The following is a 19,870-nucleotide window of genomic DNA, read 5'->3' on the forward strand; positions in this document are numbered from 1 at the left end:
GATTCTCCCCCAAGACACTCAGCCCACCACTCAGGGGTACCCTAGATGGGACCTTGCTGAGAGTCATTTGGCTTTGGAGGTCCTATATTCTAGAGCAGGTCAAGACCACTGTTGTATGAAACATGCAGAGCTAAGCAGAAGTGTGCAGAAGGCCAACACCCTAAAATATAGCCACCCCAGTCTGTAAGACACACCACATTTCCCTATGCTTTTCATGACAATAAACTTGACAGAGGCAGAATAACTTTTGTGATATTTTTATTCATCATGCTTTTATTCAAGACCAGTGTGTTTTCTTGGACTTTTAATGCCATGCACATGTATATCAAAATCTTTTCTTTCTTTTTCTACAAAGCTTGTATTTTATAGAAAAGACATTTTTCTTCTCCTTATTGATCATTCCTTTTTGATAGAATTCTATTTTGGATGTCCTTTGAATTTTATTTCTGTCTTCCAAGTAATAGCAGTTCTGTCCAACTTCGTGCTTAATTATGATTCTCTTGATTCCCCATTGTCCAGCTCATGAATAAAAGTATTAAATAACTCTTTAAACTCTGATCCATATGGAATAACACATGTTTTTCTATATATAGATGCTAAAAACTTAATAATCACTATGTAGGAATCATAACTTCAGCAAAGATAATATCATAGCTATACCTCTCCTTCTCTGGCTATATTCTATGACCCATAAAAGCACTCCATGGCCAGATAAGTCTGAAAAATGCTGTACACTATACTGACTATTCATATTACATTACTATAATAGAAACAATTGAAAAGTTCTACAATAAAGCAACCTATTTTACCCAATGTTTCCCAAACTTATTTGCTTCATGGACCATTCAATAACTTTCTATAAAACACTCTTATGGGGACATGCTGAGCTAAACAGCTCCTTGCAGCCTAGCCATAGAAATGTCATGGAGATAGACAGAAAACTGAGCTAGTTCAGCTGTATTCAATCTTTTATTTTTCTCTTACCCACATGGTCTAATATTCTTCAAAGAATGAAAATCAAATTGGTCTGACTTTGACATTATTTGTTCATAAATCTAACTTGAATTGTTACACAATATCTAGGAGTCCTCTGAGTGATGAAAAGTAATTTGATGATTGTTCTATTATTTTCTCCGGTATCAAGTTTGCATTGACCAATTTATATCTTCCCAGGTGTACACATGTATGTGTCTTTATCCAGACAATTTCCTAAGTGCTTTATATACATTAGTCCATTCTAAACTCAAAATAGTCTTACAAGACAAATACTACTATTTTAATTTTAAACACATGGAATATTGTGATTTCAGAGGAAAAATATCTTGCTTAAGGTTTACACAGCTAGAAAGGGTTAAAGGGAGGATTTGAATCCAGGTGGATCTTGACCCTGAGGACTGCACATTGCACTGTACTGCTGACCAAGTTAAATTTGAGTGACTTTCTCTGTTTTCCAGTGGAATTTAGGCTCCATTTCAATGCCTGTTTGAACAAATCAGTTTTCTCTAAACCTGCCCTCTTCCTTCATCTCTGCTTATTTTTCTGCCTTCAAAGACTCCCCTTCTATTAGTCTTTTAAATCTCCATACTCCCTATCCCTGCCTGTTCTCAGTCTACAATTTTTTCTTGACATTCTAGCCTATTATTGTGATTTTAGATCTTAGTATTATTGATTTAGTAGTAATCAACCAATTCTAACTTCAATCTTTCTAATAATTTCAGAAAAAAATTTCAGCTGTCAGTAAAGATCTCAAAGTCAATATGCTAGATACTAAATTCATTTCTTTCCCCTAAAGCATTTTTCTCTTCACTTTATATTGAAGTTTTGCTCATTTTTCAAGACTGCTCCTTGATACCTCATTGAAGCCTACCTAGACTCTCCTATGCAAAATCAATTACTTCTGTCTCTCTCTCAAATATTGATAATGTGTGTAGATTTACAACTGATCGACTATCTTTAACCAAAATTATTATAATAATGATAGCTACCATTTATTAAGTTTACTACAGGCTTTTACACTTCATAAAGTACTTTAAGTTTTTTATTGGTTTAAATCCCCACAACATCCCCATGGGATATGTACTATTATTATCCTCATTTTACAGATAAGGAAATGCAGACAGAGAAAGGTTAAGTTGTTCCAAAGTCCCATAGCTAATGTATGACACAGCAAGATTTAAACTTAGGTCTGTCTCATTATAGGAATTCAAATTTGGGAAATTTAATAGTAGGTCCATATTTTATTCTTGGTCTTCATCAACATTTGTGGATTTTTTTTTTTTTTTTTTTGAGATGGAGTTTTTCTCTTGTTGCCCAGGCTGGAGTGCAATGGCTCGATCTTGGCTCACCACAACCTCCGCCTCCCGGGTTCAAGCAATTCTCCCACCTCAGCCTTCCAAGTAGCTGGGATTACAGGTGCCCACCACCACACCCAGCTAATTTTTTGTATTTTTAGTAGAGACAGAGTTTCACCATGTTGGTCAGGCTGCTCTTGAACTCCTGGCCTCAGGTAATCCACCCACCTCAGCCTCCCAAAATGCTGGGATTATAGGTGTGAGCCACCATACCCGGCCCGTTTGTGGAATTATTTTTGTGAGTGGATAAGTAAACCTAATAGCCCTGTAATGTGCACATGGATACACTGGCTTCCCACTGATCTTGTATATTCTGGAATATGTGGCCTTCAAGGTCACCAGCTCCAACACAAGAGCCTTCAATCTCCTACAGGAGGGACCATCTGAGTTCCTGGAGGAACTTTAATGGGAAAAAGTCTCACTGGTGCTCATGGCCAATCAAATCATCTAGACAGCACATTGGATGGTGGGTTTTCACAGGCCTCCCCGAGGGTTATTCACCGCCTGGGTGGCTTGACTACTAGCCTTTCAGGCTCAGAAACCTAATTTTGTCAGCGCAGTAAGAGAGGTTCTTCCTCATATGCATATGACCAAGCTGTAGGCCCAGTACTGAAAACCAGAATACCAAGTTATTCAGGTACAACCACTGGTCTATGGTCTGTGGTCCCTCATCTGACCAGATATGATTTGGAATTCAACATCTTTAGGATTTTTACAAAGGTAATACAGTGCACATATATTACAACAATACCCACAGCAGAATATTGGGCAACACCATTTAATCAAACATTTTAATATTTCTACAGCAAACATGATTATTCTCAGCAACTGGGATGAGGTAAGACTATAAATAATACCCTCACATCAGTTCCAGTACAGTTTTGCCACCAAGTTAGTTCAGATCACATTAGGTCATATCACACGTGCATTTTGAAAAAATTTTTAATTTGCATAGTTTTTTTTTTTTAATTTGAGGGCTGAATAATGAAGATCAGGGCCTGAAATAAATGGAAAGACAGTATAGAATGGTGGTTATGGACCTGAATTCTGGTACCTGGACTCTGGGCTCGTTTCCTTCCCAGCAGACTGAGATGACCTTGGGCAAGTTACTTAGCTTCTATGTGTTTGAGTTTACTCCATCTGTAAAAATCAGCCTGATTATTGATGTCATAGGATGGTCATAAAAATTAAATGAATTAGTACATGTAAGACATTTAGACAGTGCCAGCCACGTAGTAAGCAGCAGTGCAATTACCTGCTATGGTCATTATATTTTCCCTGAGACCCAGCACATAAGCAGCAGATTCTCCCCTTGGAGACAGCAGCTATGTGGGGGGATATATTATGGCCAGCTGCCTGTCTGTTCATCCACAGTATGAAATAACTGTCATGGTATTCAGAATATTCAAGTCCTTATGGCCAGTGTATTCTCGTTCCTGTAATTAAGCCTACGTGCAAAGCCAGATAATAATCAGGAGGTTGCTTGGTGAGCATGGGATCAGGAAATTTAAATGACTTGAATGTTAATAACATCAGGCTGGAACATTCTGACCCATCCATCCTGCCACAGGGTCAGCCTTCTTCATGCCAACAGGATACTGAAAGTCTGAAAGTTTGCAGATTACCACTCTCGCTCTTGAGACCATGCTAGGACGGTACTGTCACCATATGTGTCAGGATGCTCCTTTTGTGAGGCTTCTACCTTCTCATTAGCTAGTTCTTCCACTCTTCAGGTATGCTAACATGATAAGTCAGGTTAATGTCACCTCTGTTGAGTCTGCCACACATACTCAGGCCCCAAGCTCTGCTACTGCTGTAAGATGACTGTAGCCATTTCTGCTTGGATCATTTATATGATCATTTCACAGTATACTTCTTTGAAGGCGATCTTATTTCCCTCACTTTCAAGTTCCTGGGAGACAACTCACTGCATCTCCTATCAACAGCAGTTTATACTAGGGGCCAGGACTGGAAGAACATTGGAAGTAATTCCTCTGGAATACAAATGAATCTGCAGAATGTGTTCTTTCTCATTATCTGCCTTTTCTTCAACTTGAAGAAGTTTTTTTGGAGTTAGAGTTCCTGACGGCTGCAGTCTGGCTATAAGAATATCTAGTTACCTACTTGATGGGTTTTTCAAACCATCTATCACAACAGTGGTAATTTTTCCTCTCAATTTGAGGCTTGCCAAATCCTTATCCCTTCTGCTTCCTTCCTGATGAAAAGCCGCTGCATCTTCCATTGATTCTCAAAAGGAGTTATAGCTTTGAGCACTGTATTAATCGGCTTCTGAAGAGGAGGATATTTATTTTTTAGATCTTCATCATTTTGACTTCCTTAGGCATAACTGTCTACCCTTAAGCTATTTACTTGGTTGGGGGAGTAGTAAAATTATTTAAAAAGAAGAAAACATCACATTATTATATTGTGTAATTCTACTAGGTTCTCATCCCCCTAATTGCAGCAGAGTATCTTTAAAACAAACATTAAAATAAATGTGGGAGAAGGAAGGGCTGATTGAGAAAAGAATAATTGCAAGTACCTGCAAGACAAGTGCTTTCTCATTTTTTCAGCATATGGTAGCATAATGGCCCTTTGGCTTACTCAACACGTATGTATTTCTGTGGTTGAAGTGACATTTCTATTCTAGAAGAAGCATTATTATTAAAAGAATACCAACTGCAGAAACTTCTGTTAAAACTCATGCACTGGGGCCGAGCATGGTGGCTCACACCGGTAAGCCCAGCACTTTGGGAGGCTGAAACAGGTGGATCACCTGAGGTCAGGAGCTTGAGACCAGCCTGGCCAATACAGTGAAACCCCATCTCTACTAAATACAAAAATTAGCCAAACATGTTGGCATGTGCCTGTAATCCTAGCTACTCAGGAGGCTGAGGCAGGAGAATCGCTTGAACCCGGGAGGCAGAGGTTGCAGTGAGCCAAGATCAAGCCACTGCTCTCCAGCCCGGGTGACAAAACAAGACTCAAAGAATAAGTCTCGGGAAAAAAAACAAAAAAACAAAACAAAACAAAAAACTCATACACACCTGTGCTTCATTTCCTCAGCCTAGATTTAACAACATCTCACACAGGGACTAGAGATTACATGCTCCGATGTTGACTATAAAGGGATGGATTTGGACAAGGCACTTGAATCTCTTTATGCCTCTTCTATGAAATCATCAAAGGGCTGAATAAGATGATGTCTTAAATCCCATTCAGCTTTCATTTTTTTATCACTCTTTCTGAATTAATTTATCTAGTATCTTTCCTTCCTCCTGTTCTTTTTAATTTACCTGTCATCTCTTTATCTTTCCCAAGTAGTTCTGAGGTTGTTCCAGAGGTGAATTTAAGCTAATGAAGCTTAAACTTCAGGATCCCTCACTGAACTCCTTCTTAATTTTATATATATATATATATATATATAATTTTATATTTTAATGTTATGTTCTTTTTCTTAAAGAGAGATCACAGAATTGCACACATTTTAGGTCCCGCAAAGTCTGCACTTGCCCCTGGGTGTGTTAGGAAAAAAGACAAATACAAATAAGAGTATCAAAAAATGGAATTTTAACAGAAGATCCGAGAAAAAGAATAGAAAGAAAATAGGCCAAACATTAAATGCTAAATAGTTTTCCCAGCTGAGCATCAAACTGAGCTCTAAGCTTCATGGAGGGCAAAGTGGCAAAAGGAATTTGTACATTACCTAACTCTTGTTATAAGAATGGAGGATGGGTTCAAAGACAATATGTATTATTAATATTAATAATTAATATCCATTAATCCTGAACTCTGAGAAATTTCAGTGGGACATTTTATAGGGGATAAAATCACCCTTTGTCCAAAAAGTGATGTTTTCAAAATGATAAAAACTTTCATGGAAATAAGTAATAAATTTTTGATCCAACATACATTGAGCAACTTTTATGTCATCAGACATTGTCCCAGGCAGATACAACAGGTACAGAAGGGAACAAGACAGGGAACTTGTACCCTCAGATCTGTCAGGCAAACACATTAAAAATTGCAAAAACAAGTTGATAAATTGATCATGGAGGCCTGTACAAAATGCTATGGTATCACAAAGGAGAGAGTAGCTAATTCACATCAGGGATGTGGAGGAGGAAGGAAAGAAATAACTTCTGAGCTCAGTTTCAAAGGTAATAATATTCTTTACATGGTAATTGTCACTTCACAGAGAATGGTAAAAACTGCCAATGGGTGCCTAGACAGTTTTCCTAAACACAATCTGACTCTCATTCGTGTGGCTTATAGACATAGTCACTGTTTCTTGTAAGATGGAACTGCATTCATTGATTCATTCCTCACAAACCCCAAAGACAACCCACCTTTCATGAAATAAATTGTTGCAGTTCATTTCTAGCCCTTTCTGTCTTATTCCCTTGAGTGTTTGAGGAAATTCTCCTGGCTTACCTGTAGCCTTTTTAGTGGATTTATGAGTTTATTCAATTCTTTAGTTATCTGTAGAGAACCACAAACAAGGTATTTGGACATTAAAATACAAAGCATTAGAAAAAAATAATGATATTTTAAAATATAGTAGTGGACATCCCTTGGTGTTCAGACATTTTCAACTTCAAAGGTCTTTATTCAAATGAGCAGTTTAAAAATCCTTTCTAAGCAATTCCCATTTTACAGCAGAGGAATAGAAAAAATGACTCATCTGGCAGCACCTCAAAAAATTGTAAGCCACAAAATGAGGAACAGCCTGAATTTTAAGCATCCAATGTTAGGTAATAGAAAACATCTTCATGAGAAAAACAGAATCTCCTAATACCCTCACTTGGTGAGGTTTGGAAACTTGGAACAAACATTGCTCCCCTGCACTGGTATCCCCAAAGGAATGAAAAAATTTCTGCATCTTTCTAAAGTATTCAGCTGCAGCAAATACTGCATCAAACAGTCTTGCGGGTTTGTTCTCCATTGTATCGTGCCAAACACCCCGAGATCTCTGCCTTGCATAATGCGTGGCCTTCTAGAACCATGTAAGTTTGTAAACACATGACAAGTCTCCTCCTACCATCCCAACTTCCATTCTCTTTGATGGATTACAACAGGCAAGCAGTGCCTTGCAGTGGAGCAGGATTTTCAATCATGGGGAAATTTGGAACTTCTGCAATTGATACTAAAATTCTGATGCTGCCATCATATCTCACTCAACAGAGGATTTGCAAAAGAAAAAAATAATAAAGATTCAGTACCAAGTCACTGTCACACTGCAGCAAAGGTAGTCTACTGAAATGTCAGGTCAGGAATTCAGCAGTCCTTTGCAGAAATCACATTCAGCTTGAGATTCATAGGGTAGAGTTAAAACACGGACATGAAAATTTAGATTTCCAGTTTTGGTTGATCACTAATTAAGCTGAAGCACTACAAATTCTGAGCATTTAAAATCAAGATATTTTTATGTTTCTAATAACTAAAATTAAGACTTCATTCTTTCCAGGGTTTAAAAAAATCAGAGTAAGTCTTAATTTCTTATTCTCTCCTACCCACTAAAAAATAGGAAAATAGTTTTTGGTTTTAAAGAATACAAAGCTAGACATCTCTGAGAAAGCTAAAATGATTAGTTAAAATAAAACAAAGGCTGTTGTTCAAAGAAAAATACTAAGATAGAACCTTAATGATTTTTACAGTCACCACCTGTTACTATACTGCAGTGATGTGAAGAACAGTCTGAACATCTCATTAACAGCTATCGCTTATTGGCCGCATACCATGTGTCAGACATTTTTATGGATTATCTCATTCGATCCTCATGGCAGCACTATGCAGTAGATCTTATTAGCCCTTTTTCAGATGAGGAAACAGTGCAGAGAAGTTAGCAGACTTGCCTAAAATCACCCAGCAAGGCAGTAGTAAAGCAGAATTCTCACTGAGTTCTGTCTGATTTCCATCGCATGCTCTCACCCACACAGCTACCCAAATTAATGGTGAAGATGTAAATCTCTGCCTTTTAATTAACAACATCTATCATACTGTTGCTTGGTGAATAAGCTATAACAGTAATAGTGATCATAGCAAAGATGGACCTAGTACATACTACCTGTCAAGCAATACTCTGAGTGCTTTACATCTATCAGTTTATATAACTCTTACAGCAACCCAAGAATTAAAAAACTGAGCTGCTGAGGGTATGAACAACTTGCCCCAAGGTCATGTGGTCAGTGAAAATTTAGGAGTTGGAGTCAAGCATCAGACTCAGAGAGCCTGGCTTCTGAGCCCAGACTATTGGTCACAGCACTATATTGCTGGGTTAGATACAGACTAAATTCATGTCCACATTTATACCAAGTCCAGCCATATTCTGAAATGGCTTCCCTACCTTAGCACAACTTGTGAATTAAAGTGAAAGCTGAAAAATCGATGAAGTCCGTGATCAATATGCACAACCTAATGTATTCTTGAATTATTCTGCTCAATTAAGTTTCTATTACAGAGTTTAATCCACATATCTGACAAGTAAAAGAATAAAAATGATGGTTATATGGAATTAATCAAATAAAATGCCAAATGATTTTCAACAGCTAACACATGCATCTCATAACACATTTTAAATGGTCTATTGCATATGTGAATATATTTGCACAGGTCCACAGAGTGTATATTTGGTACTCTGTGCCCATAACTTAAGCCTGGTATAATATCTGGTTTGAACCACATACAAATGTTCATTAACCTTATAGGGAAGCACAAAATGTTGGATGTCAAAAGGCTTACTTGGACCAGATGCTGAAATGAGTATTAACTTCCCAACTCTGATGAGCCCAGGAGTTCTAGAATGAAACACAATGGTTTCAATTGCTGGAAATTGTGTGTGTGTGTGTGTGTGTGTGTGTGTGTGTGTGTGTATATGCATATATACATATGCATGTATTTTGTGTGTGTGCTGATTTCCTAATACTCTGAATGTTATCAAGTGTCAAGTTTCTAAGATTTTTATATTAAGTTAAAGATGTTATGTACTAATAAGTAGCTAACAACTTTTCTTTATTGTTTTCTTTCTCTCCAGGTATCCCCAGTATTTCCAGTATCGGTAGTAAGTAAAAACAAAAACAAAAACAAAAACAAACACCAAACCAAGTCTAGGCTAGCTTTGCTTTGTTGTTCAGCTCCTCAGATCTATTTTCCCATTGTCCATTTCTGATGTAATAGGGTATTTTCTTTGTGAATTGCATTTTTGTGTTGGTTTTCTGCACAGATATGGTGAGAACACAGATAAAATGATTATTTGTGCATAACTCCATGAACATGGCAGTGCTACAGCTTTTCTGACTACTCTTAACCAACGAGGGCTACCTAGACTCAGGTGCAATTACTTAAATAATCATCATCATTTAGCAAAAATATAAGTAGTCCTATTTATCTACACTTAATAACCAACAAACAAATTGAACTCTCTCTCTCTTAGACTGGATTTGGATGTCTAACATAATTTTAAAAAGCATAAAATAAAAGCCAATGAATGCCTCAGGTATGTGCATCAGAACCCAAGAAAAAGTCCATGAAGCCAAGGGGAGGGAATTTTGTTAAAGCATTAAACTCTAGGTTTTGTGAAGGCCTGAAACAGGCAAGTTTGTGATCAATAGTCTTTTTGGAGAGGTAAAGGAAAAAGAGAATCTGCACATTCATTTCTCCCTCCTAAAATACAAAGATCTATGTCTTCTTGACTACTTAGCTTTGCGTTTGATATAGAAAGAGTATAAAAAAATATGTGCAGAATTTGGGAGTGAGAGCACTACAGATTCCTTTCATAAATCTGTTAGTATGAATCTAAGCAATTGAAGGTAAACCCCTCTTCAACCATCTATAGAACACTTCTCCAGTATCACTACAAAGAACTTTCTTCCAGCTATCATGGGAGAACCAGGTGTAGCTCCCACTTCATGTGTAAAATAATGGTGCCCTCATGCCAAGCCTGAAATTCGCATTAAGAAAATGCCCAGTAGCTTTACAGAGCAAATTTTTACATATTTTTATATATTGCACCCTTTATCTCTAATGGCTAAAATCTTTGAGCAACTACTAAGTAACTGATTAGAAACAAATTACTGAGGAAGCAAGATTATGCATGGGCGGAGAGAATTTTCATTGTAGTGTCACCCCCTCACAGGCTTGTGTCATAGGTGCTGTGCCAGGCAGGGTGATCGCAGTGTAAGTAGCCATGGAATAATTGTGATTCCCAGCATCCATCTAAAAAGCAATACTCTGATAATTTGGATAAAGCAACTTCCTGCTTCTTATAAATGCACAGTCAGGTCTCCCAATTTATAAATCAACCCAGTTTACTTGAGCTTGTAAATAGGCCTGGACACTGATTTGTTAAGCACTAGATGTGGTAAATGTCATGAAAATTGGCCACTTTGTAAATAGAAGCAGTGTTCACATCCATTTAGAAATGTGAACCAGCCTAATGTTACAGCATCCTCTTTGTGATCTTGTTGAAACAGCATCAGTGTTACAAACTTGCAAATGAAAACCTTCAGTTCTAATAGTCTAATTTTTCTGCTTTAGTATCCCCCTTGGCATTTGCCTAACTGTATATATACCCCACAATGTGCTCCTTTCAGGCCTTGACAATTGCATTTGCACGTGCATTTTAGTGCAACAGGGAAGCAAGCAGAAGCAAGCTGACACAGATTATTTATTGAGGCTGCTATAGTGATCTGGCCTGTCAGAAGTTTCAGAAATGGATGGATGGAAAAGTAGTTCTTTGGCGTTGGGGTGTCTTCCTGTTTGGAGTGTCAGTTGTATGTTGCATGGCCCCTCTAACTGTACTGCTCACTCGACATCCCATTCGGCCGCCTCCACCACATCCCCCATCTCTGAGCATCAGCAGATGTTGACCTTTTACACACCGAATCAGAAATTTCTGTTTTGTTTTATTTTGAAATCAGTGGTGACCTGAAAGGATGCTTCGTTGTGCCTTTGAAAAAATATATTAGCCTTTATTATCAAGAACCTAGGAAAATTTACTCCTAATAAAAACCCTCTGACTAAAAGTGATATTTTGGACCCTCCCTTCAATATGCCTCTGGCTGTTCTGCTTAGAATGCAATGGGTATTTTCTCAGATTTCCAGCAAGCAAGATGTAAGATCTTCCAGAGGTCACTCAACATCACACATGACTAGCTTACCTGTTGCCTGGCTTTTAAGGTGAAGAGAGTTACAGTAAAACCATCAAACGTGATTGTATCTTCTAGGCTGCTTTAATGGCATTCGAAAGTTCCTTCTTTGTGGGCTTATAAGGTGCTTGTTGTGTGCACTCGTGGATTCCTTTCCTTTCCAAAGGCCAAGAATTCACACGTAGATGACACTGCCTGTTCCAGAGGGCACAGGAATGGGGTTTTCAAGGTGCAAGCCAGAGAAAAGGAAGCTGTTTGGATATTTAGCTAAGTTATGGGTGTTAGCCAGAGCTTTTTGCATTACCCCAAAGAAGGAATCAATGACTACAATTCCACTAACTATATAGAAAGATAGCATTATAATAGATGTAACACCCATGAGACCCCAATTATCACAGCATATCTCAAGGAAAATAAATGATGTATATTATCAATGTAGATTATTGACCTATATAACCATCGGTTTACATACATATTCTGTATACGCAGTGATTAAAGGTTTTGGAGCCCTAATAAATTTCAATAGGGATCTCAAAATGCCAACACCTGTATTAAGGTTCAAATGCATGGACAGAGTGGTCATCCTTTCCGATCATCTGCTAAAAATGTTTTTGAAACAAATTTCCCATTAAGATCATTCGTACCTGCTGTTGTCTATCTATTAACAAATAGGTTTCCCAATAATCCTAAGGATACTTGACTTAGAACTCAGTCATTCTGATCTGCTTTGGCCATGGCTGAAAAAATACTGGTGATATTGTCAGCAATTAATGAATCCCAAAATAAATCTCTAGCCTTTGAGCCTTATGATCTATGTTTTCACTTTACCTGATGTGGTAGGAATTTCTTTAGATTGCATTTTTTAATAAAGTGTATTATGCACGTGTAAGTAAAATTCATGATTTTATCCAAGTGAATATTTGTTGCTGCTGATAATCCAAAGTAATAGTTGTCTTGGTGTGGGTGTTTTTATTCAAGTCATAAATTGATCATTACCTTCTAATATATATCATCTGATCTTTGGTCCTGAAAAGCAAATGATTAGACAAATTGTGTTAAACGTTATATTATAAAGGGCATAATTAGACCCGCAAGAATTGGCCTAATGTGCAAATACATTTGTGTGGGTGATTATCACTTCTTACCAAAGCGAATGACAGTTAAGTCAGAGGTTAAAGTTAAACCATCCACAAAACGAAGATCACATCAAGGAAGACCATTTCAAACTCTTGGAGTTTTGAAATAAATAGAATTTTTTTAATAATACAAACAAAAGAAAAGAGAGATGTAAACATTTTGTGAACCTGACTCTAGATTATTTCCTTAAATTACTTTTAAATGACTGGCATGATGTTATATGAAGCATAGAACACTGAGGAAGGTGTTTGGCTATTCCTCTCCTATCCCCCACCCCTAACTTATTCAATTTAAAACAACAGTTCACTTAAGGGAAATAGCAAATTGTCCTGTTTTATCTTATAATAAACATTGCCTTCATCACAGAGTTAAAAATTCATCTCTAATTTGATTTAATTGGCAAGACCATTAAACAAGGGAAGTGCTACCTGCAGGGATCTATCAGCCGGTTGAGGAAGCCCAGAGATGTTTTCATACTTGAAAACATTTTATGCCAGTTGGAGACCTCGTGAAAGTTGTTTTCCATACAGCATCCAAATATTTTTGTGCAGTACTGATTTATTGTAGAAACCTGGATCGTGAAGAAAATAACAAGGTTAATCATTTTCCCACCCAAGGGTTATTAATAATCGCATTCATGTTATACAGAGAGCTGCAGTGTTTGTTTGGGTTTTTTTCCCCTTTGCTTTAATACTTCTAAATCCCCCAAATAAAAGTTTCATTTGAATTGCCCTTTAACTAATTAGGTTTTATGTAATGAGGAAAAAATTATCAGACTACAGTAGCGATATGGCAAATTGCATGGTGTGCTACATTAATTTTGAACTGTTTGCTGATGTTCTAGAAGGAAAGCTAAGGTCCCAGGTGAAATGCCTTTGGGACTGTCATTTACCCAGTATCCTCATCACAGAACCATTTCATATTTGTGTAACTAGCATTTCACATTCATGAAACCTTGTGGTTATCCTAAAATTGAATGAACATTAGGACATAGCTGCCTCTTTAATCCTGAAGAACAAATCGAATATTCCAATGGAGGAGCTGAAATAGTCTCCTACTTAAATTATTTTTAAAAATCCAATAAGTTTACCAATCTGTATTGACAACAATTACCCACCTTGAGCAAATTAACTTTATCGTGTATTAGCATTTTCCCAGGTGACTTTACAATGTCAAGCCACTTTTTTTTTTTTAAGTGTGAGCTGATATCTCTGCCTTTGCCAGTTATCTCTGTGGGATCAGGAAATTCCTAGCTTAAGCAAAAACTTGCCAAGATCTCCAAAAGGTTTCACTTGATGAAACTTTAGACATGTTAACTACGAAATTCCTGTACTGTGCCAGTTACTTCAAGGATGTGAGTATCAATTGAAGTCTTCTGGGACTATCAGTGGAGAGCTGTCCAACTAACCACACCACTGCCTAGGGAAAGTAATTGTAGAGAGATATTTCCACATGTCTACAGAATTCTATTTTACAAATGGTGAATCTGAGGTTTAGAGTGGCCACATAACTTGTCCAATGCAGTACAATCAGGAATGCCTATCTGACTGCAACGGCTACACTCATAATATTATACCAAGTGGAAGAGATTAGAAAAGAAAAATTCTAGATTAATTGACTTCTACCCTAGACTTTTTCCAATCCATTACGCTGTGCTTTAGAAGGCCTGTTGATCCCTAACTGACCCATTTCTATGCAGGGAACTGTAGAGTCCTGGAGAAAAATCAGAGTTCATTTTTTGATTCCTTATTGTGTTGTCAGCTGGAGAACTTACAAGTATGGTGTCTGAGGACAGAGGTGGAGGACTCTGACCTCCCTTTTTAAAAATATGCTATTCCTCTACCACCAAACATCCTCAATATATTGAGGAAGAGGGAAAATGTATAGATGTCAGATATTTTATAGAACATGAGACAGTTCGTGAAATTAGCTATGCAAATTGTGAAACATGCTTATGCCTACTCTGTGACAGTAAACCAAAAATTTTTCTTCATCAAGATAGTTGCTTATAACAAAATAAAATTCTATATGCCATCTCAAGGAGAACTCTACCAATATTATACCAAACTCTGTTTTCCCCATCTGTTTCATGATGGTGTGTTTCTGAGAGTAGGCAATTGCTGTGAAGATAGTCAGATTACCTCCAAGGCTCTGGGGATTTCTCCCGTAGAAGTTTAGAGGATTTTGTTTCTTTTCTTTCTGTTTTTGTTTTGTTTTTGATTTTTTTTTTTTTTTTTTTTTTTTATGAGACAGAGTCTCACTCTGTCGCCCAGACTGGAGTGCAGTGGCGCAATCTCGGCTCACTGCAAGCTCCACCTCCCGGGTTCACGCCATTCTCCCGCCTCAGCCTCCCGAATAGCTGGGACTACAGGCTCGTGCCACCATGCATGGCTAATTTTGTTTTTGGATTTTTAGTAGAGATGGGGTTTCACCGTGTTAGCCAGGATGGTCCTGTGGATTTCTTTCTGGGCATCAATAATGCTATTTCCATCCCAAATGCAGTGTGTGCTTAAAAAAATTGTTTTTAATTTAAAAAAAAATGCTATTTCCAGACTTCCTGAGGAATCACAGCAGTGACTGTATAAACCCAAAGAGACCTTGCAATTTTATCTCCACCAGATATTTTCCTCATATGCCAGGGAAGAAGAATGTTTAAGGAAGGTTCACTAACATCCTCTCGGCAGTGGCATATCATATCATGGTGGTACCCTGTTTCTCACAGGTTGCCATATTTGAGAACCAAAAATTGTGTAAGCATTAGTGTTGTTAGGAAACTTAATAAAAAAGCAACTCATCCACCTCATCATTTCAGACCAGGCAGCCAAGTCTTAAATGAATTCCCTAAAGCATCTAAATAATGACAGAACCAGAATTCCAGCTCAATGTCCAATTTCCAAACTAGGACTTTTTTCATTCTACCATCACATTATAATTAACCTTCTCATTTATATAAATTAAACTAAAATATGAGATATTACATGGTAGACAATACTAGAAAAAAAAATCAGAAAACTTTCTCCTTGATGGGGAAGTTACATTTTTACAGTGTTCTTAAAGGCCATCCACAAAGTGACTTGAAAGCTGCTCAGTAGATGCCATGTGTGATAGAAGACAACTTACTATTCTAAAGCAACTCTACCTCTAAAGCTTCCCTGATGTAAATAAACCGTCTTTAGTTTTCTGTTTCAAGCTTGCTTTACAGCTTGACTCACTGGGACGTCAGCACTAGACAGTCAGATTTAGCAATTCTATCATAGTTTTCTTCAACTTACAATGCAGTGAGCTTTGTTTAGGTGCAGAAGATGAAACTATTTCCTTCCAGAGTCTAATTTTTATAACCAAAATCTCAATTTTTCTCATTCATGAAAATTGATTTCAAGTGCCACCACTAAATTGTCATGTAACAGTTTTGGGGGTGGGTTCTTTAAAAAAATTGGAGAAACTACCTATTTGATTCATATTCTAAGCTGATGTGGCTCTAAACCGAAAGAAATTTAGGAATTAACCATTTTCAGATTAAAGGTTAAAAATCAAATATTGTCCACATTGTTACAAAATGATTTGTATTGCTTTCTGAATAATAGTAATTGATAGAGACCCTAGAATTGGATTATTCTCTAAAGTAAGCTATATCTTAAGAGATCTTTTTAACTTATCAGATCACTTGCTTTAAGAACAATTAATACTGAAAAATAAAGGGGAAGATATTATTTTCCTACTTCGAGTCAGTAAATGTTTATAGTACAGCAATCTGATTTTTATTTACAATAGCAACCACAAATAGAATGAGCTAACATTTACTGAATGCTCACTACGATGCCAAGCAAATATTAACTCATTCTGTCTTGACAACAGTGCGTAGCAGATAGTGTCATTGTCTATTCCATTTTGCAGATGAGAAAAGCTAGGCACAAAGAAGTTAAGGAATCGTCAAAGTGGTGGAACAGGGCTTTTAAACCAGCCTGAGCTCTATTTACAAGCATCATATCCTAAATAAATTTATCCTAAATATTAAATTACTTTCTAGGCTTCCCACAGATACAATCTGAAAATTCAGACTAATAATAGCAACCGAAAGGCATTTCAGATATTTTATATTTTAAAGGAGGCAGTTATGGAATAAGTGATTTTGGTCTCCATACTACCTATGTAGACATAGTCTTTGGAGCCTGACCAGGGAGATCCTCAAGACAAATTGTCAATTTTCCTAAAGGTATGGAACCAGGATCCTTAAGAAGAAGTGCTTTCCATAAAAAAACTACTCCTGAATGATTTGTCATTTATAAGCATATCGTAATCCTTCCCCTCACCCTTACAATAATTTCTCAATTCAGTTTGGGTTTCACTGGCAGTCAAAAGGTCCACAGTCAAGGCATGTAGGGAGAATTTCCTCATCACACAAGGAATTCTTAATCCACTAGATTCTCCAAATGACATATGCCTCATATCTACAGGCATCACCCTTCCATGAACTTTACTATGATGCTGCTAGGCCATGAGAAAACCACTGGAGTGATGGAACTTGTCAGCTGAGAGAAACCTTAGAAATTTCCTTATCTGTTGTACAGATTAGGAAAGTAAAATCCAGAGGAATTAATAGCCAGATAGCTCCTTAGTGGCAGAACAGGGATCAGACCTCTCATCTTCTGAATCCCAGTGCCCTTTGCCTTGTAACAAAACACCACTCTGAGACATTCATATTGACCCAAAGATTTTCCCTAGTTGATTTGTGAAAAAAAAAAAAAAGAAAGAAATTGATACATTCTACAACAGTTCATACAAAGAAGCAATACAAATATTGTTGATGTATTATAATTTGTTTCCATTGCTAAGAACTTTTCTCACTAAGAATTCGCAGAAACTTCATGTTCTACAAAAACTTTCATTGGAATTGGATGTGATAAGATAGAATTACTCAGTCATACTATTAAAGTAGCTTCTAATATGCTTAATTTACTTCTGAGAATTAAATGTTAGTAATATTTGTTTAGCATTTACTACATGCTAAGGTATTAGAATAAAAAATAAAATTACTCAGAGAGTAATTGGCTAATTTTAAGTTGTTTTCTCACTTGGTCTTGCAATTATAAAACAAAATACATTTAAAAATTGAAATGAGATATTAACTTAAAAAATCTCATTATGGCCAAATGTTAAAATATATATGTGTAGTCAGTAACACACTATAGGACTTTAGAGGCCACAAATTTCAGTATCCATTTTTACAGGATAACATTTTTCCTCCCAAGGAAAATGCAGAGCACATAAAATTTTGTCCCACTGGACATATGTATGAATTTTATCAGGATTTTCATACGATGGCTGCTGGTGGTTCTGAGATTCAGTAGTTCAAGGAGATTAGGCATTCTACATAATGAAAATATTTGAAAAAAAAATCAAATTATATTCCCAGGCAAACACAAAGGCTTCCCCTGCCCAAGAAAATATTTTAGGTACACAATACGGAAGACAATTATATTCTCAGTAGGAACAGATTGTAAGTGAGGTGTCTATCTTGATAAGTACATACAGGTCAAGAAGTCTCAGCAATTTGAAAGTAGAATGACTTACATTAATTTTTTAAATACATATAAGAAGATCCATAAACTGGAAACTCAGCATCCTGGGGGGAAAAAAGTCATAAAACACTAAGAAAGGAGTTATACTAAAATACAGGCACAGACAAATATTTAAAATATTCAAATATGAAATAAAGTTTAATTTATAGCATTTTTTTCAGAACTCATTTCTAAAATTGATTTAATATAAAATTATTATCTTTACTTAAATTTCTTGGCAAAGCTCAATAACAAAATAATAAATCATACTAGTACTTGCATTTTATCAAGACAAACCAGTCACTACTTAACATTAAGCTTGCAAATATCACCCCTACTTATGACCTATATTTGTCTCTGTACAGAAAAAGATGGAGAGAGCTAGTTCACGAAACTAAGATTGTCTTTATCTGATACTAATAATGCAAATACATTTTTTATGTAAAACCACACTAATACTTGAAAGCTTTATTAAATAAAACAATTTCTGGGAATACAGACAATACTAATTTCCTCAGAACACAAATTTATAGTTTTTCAAAGCTGATCATCACAGATCAAGTAGGCTTGTCCTATTAACTCAATATCTACCATTCAATATCTACCCATCATCAAAATACTCAAGTGAAAAGCAACATTCAGTCAATTAACTTACATATTTTGCCTACATGTTACCAAATACTTATTTCTTTAATAACACCTGAGTGCCGATGTGGAAAATTATTACATTCTTTCTTCCTTCACAAATTTTCATAGATATCATCAAGATTTCCTTTGCCTTTGTGGATAGATGTATGAGAACAGAGCGGAACAGAGCAACAGCTCTGTTGTCTCTATCAGATCAGCTTTTCTAGCAAATATTTAAAAAGCAAAGTTATAGTGCAAGTCTTTTGTCTTGGAAGAAGGCACTATAATCTAATTATGGAGGAAACAACATGATAATAACCTGTTTACAGTAGCATAGCCACTTGATATCTATTTCTCAATTATCAGATATTTACTGAAGCCCTCTGCAAGGCTTTGCCCTTCTTCAAAGAGATCCAATCCAATTAGAGAGATGAGAAATCGACCTATAAAATTTTGACTGGCAATATTAAAACTCATGCCTGTCCACATATCAGTGAGAAAACAGGAGCACTGAAAGTAACAGGTTACACAAATTTAGATCCAAGAGCCGTCCTTACAGACCTGGGTGGTACCAAAGGACAATACAAGACATGTGGTTTTGAGACTGGACTCAATAGATGGTAGGATTTTAGTCATAAAATAGCTGCTTTAATAGTCATGCCCTATGCATCTTCACAAAAGTAGTTTAAAAACATTAAATCCTAGCCTGGATGTTCTGCCTTCCATAACTGGAAGACACAAATAATACCAAGACATAAATAATACCAATTCTTAAATTAATTAATGCTTTTATTTATTTCTGCATTGGAACCAATAACTCTAGAAGCATATTTTGAGGTAAAGGCATCATGAAAACACATACACACCCATACCTACGAACCTTAGATACAGTAGGAAGCAGCTTGGACTTTTCTCCATAAGCCAAAACCGCCAGGTATCCCTCTTTCCTTTTCTGAGAAACTACACATATAAAAATAGCAAATATATCCACTCCTTTTCAGAGATAATGGCTCACACTTAAAACACACCCCAAAGAATCTATCACGAAAGA

At 36.5% G+C, this 19,870-nt stretch overlaps 1 protein-coding gene across 5 annotated transcripts in view; it reads left to right on the forward strand.

Annotated features, from left to right (window-relative positions):
• NTNG1 (netrin G1) overlaps window positions 1-19,870 on the forward strand; it is a 356,671-nt gene that overhangs the window by 271,052 nt on the left and 65,749 nt on the right. For all 5 annotated transcript variants that reach the window (XM_050778859.1, XM_050778835.1, XM_050778842.1 and 2 more), the window contains exon 5: window positions 9,385-9,411. In XM_050778859.1, coding sequence (XP_050634816.1) covers window positions 9,385-9,411 — 27 coding nt within the window. The remainder of the gene's footprint in view (window positions 1-9,384; window positions 9,412-19,870) is intronic.

The sequence above is a fragment of the Macaca thibetana genome, chromosome 1, assembly GCF_024542745.1.
Source record: "Macaca thibetana thibetana isolate TM-01 chromosome 1, ASM2454274v1, whole genome shotgun sequence".
Lineage (NCBI taxonomy): Eukaryota > Metazoa > Chordata > Mammalia > Primates > Cercopithecidae > Macaca > Macaca thibetana.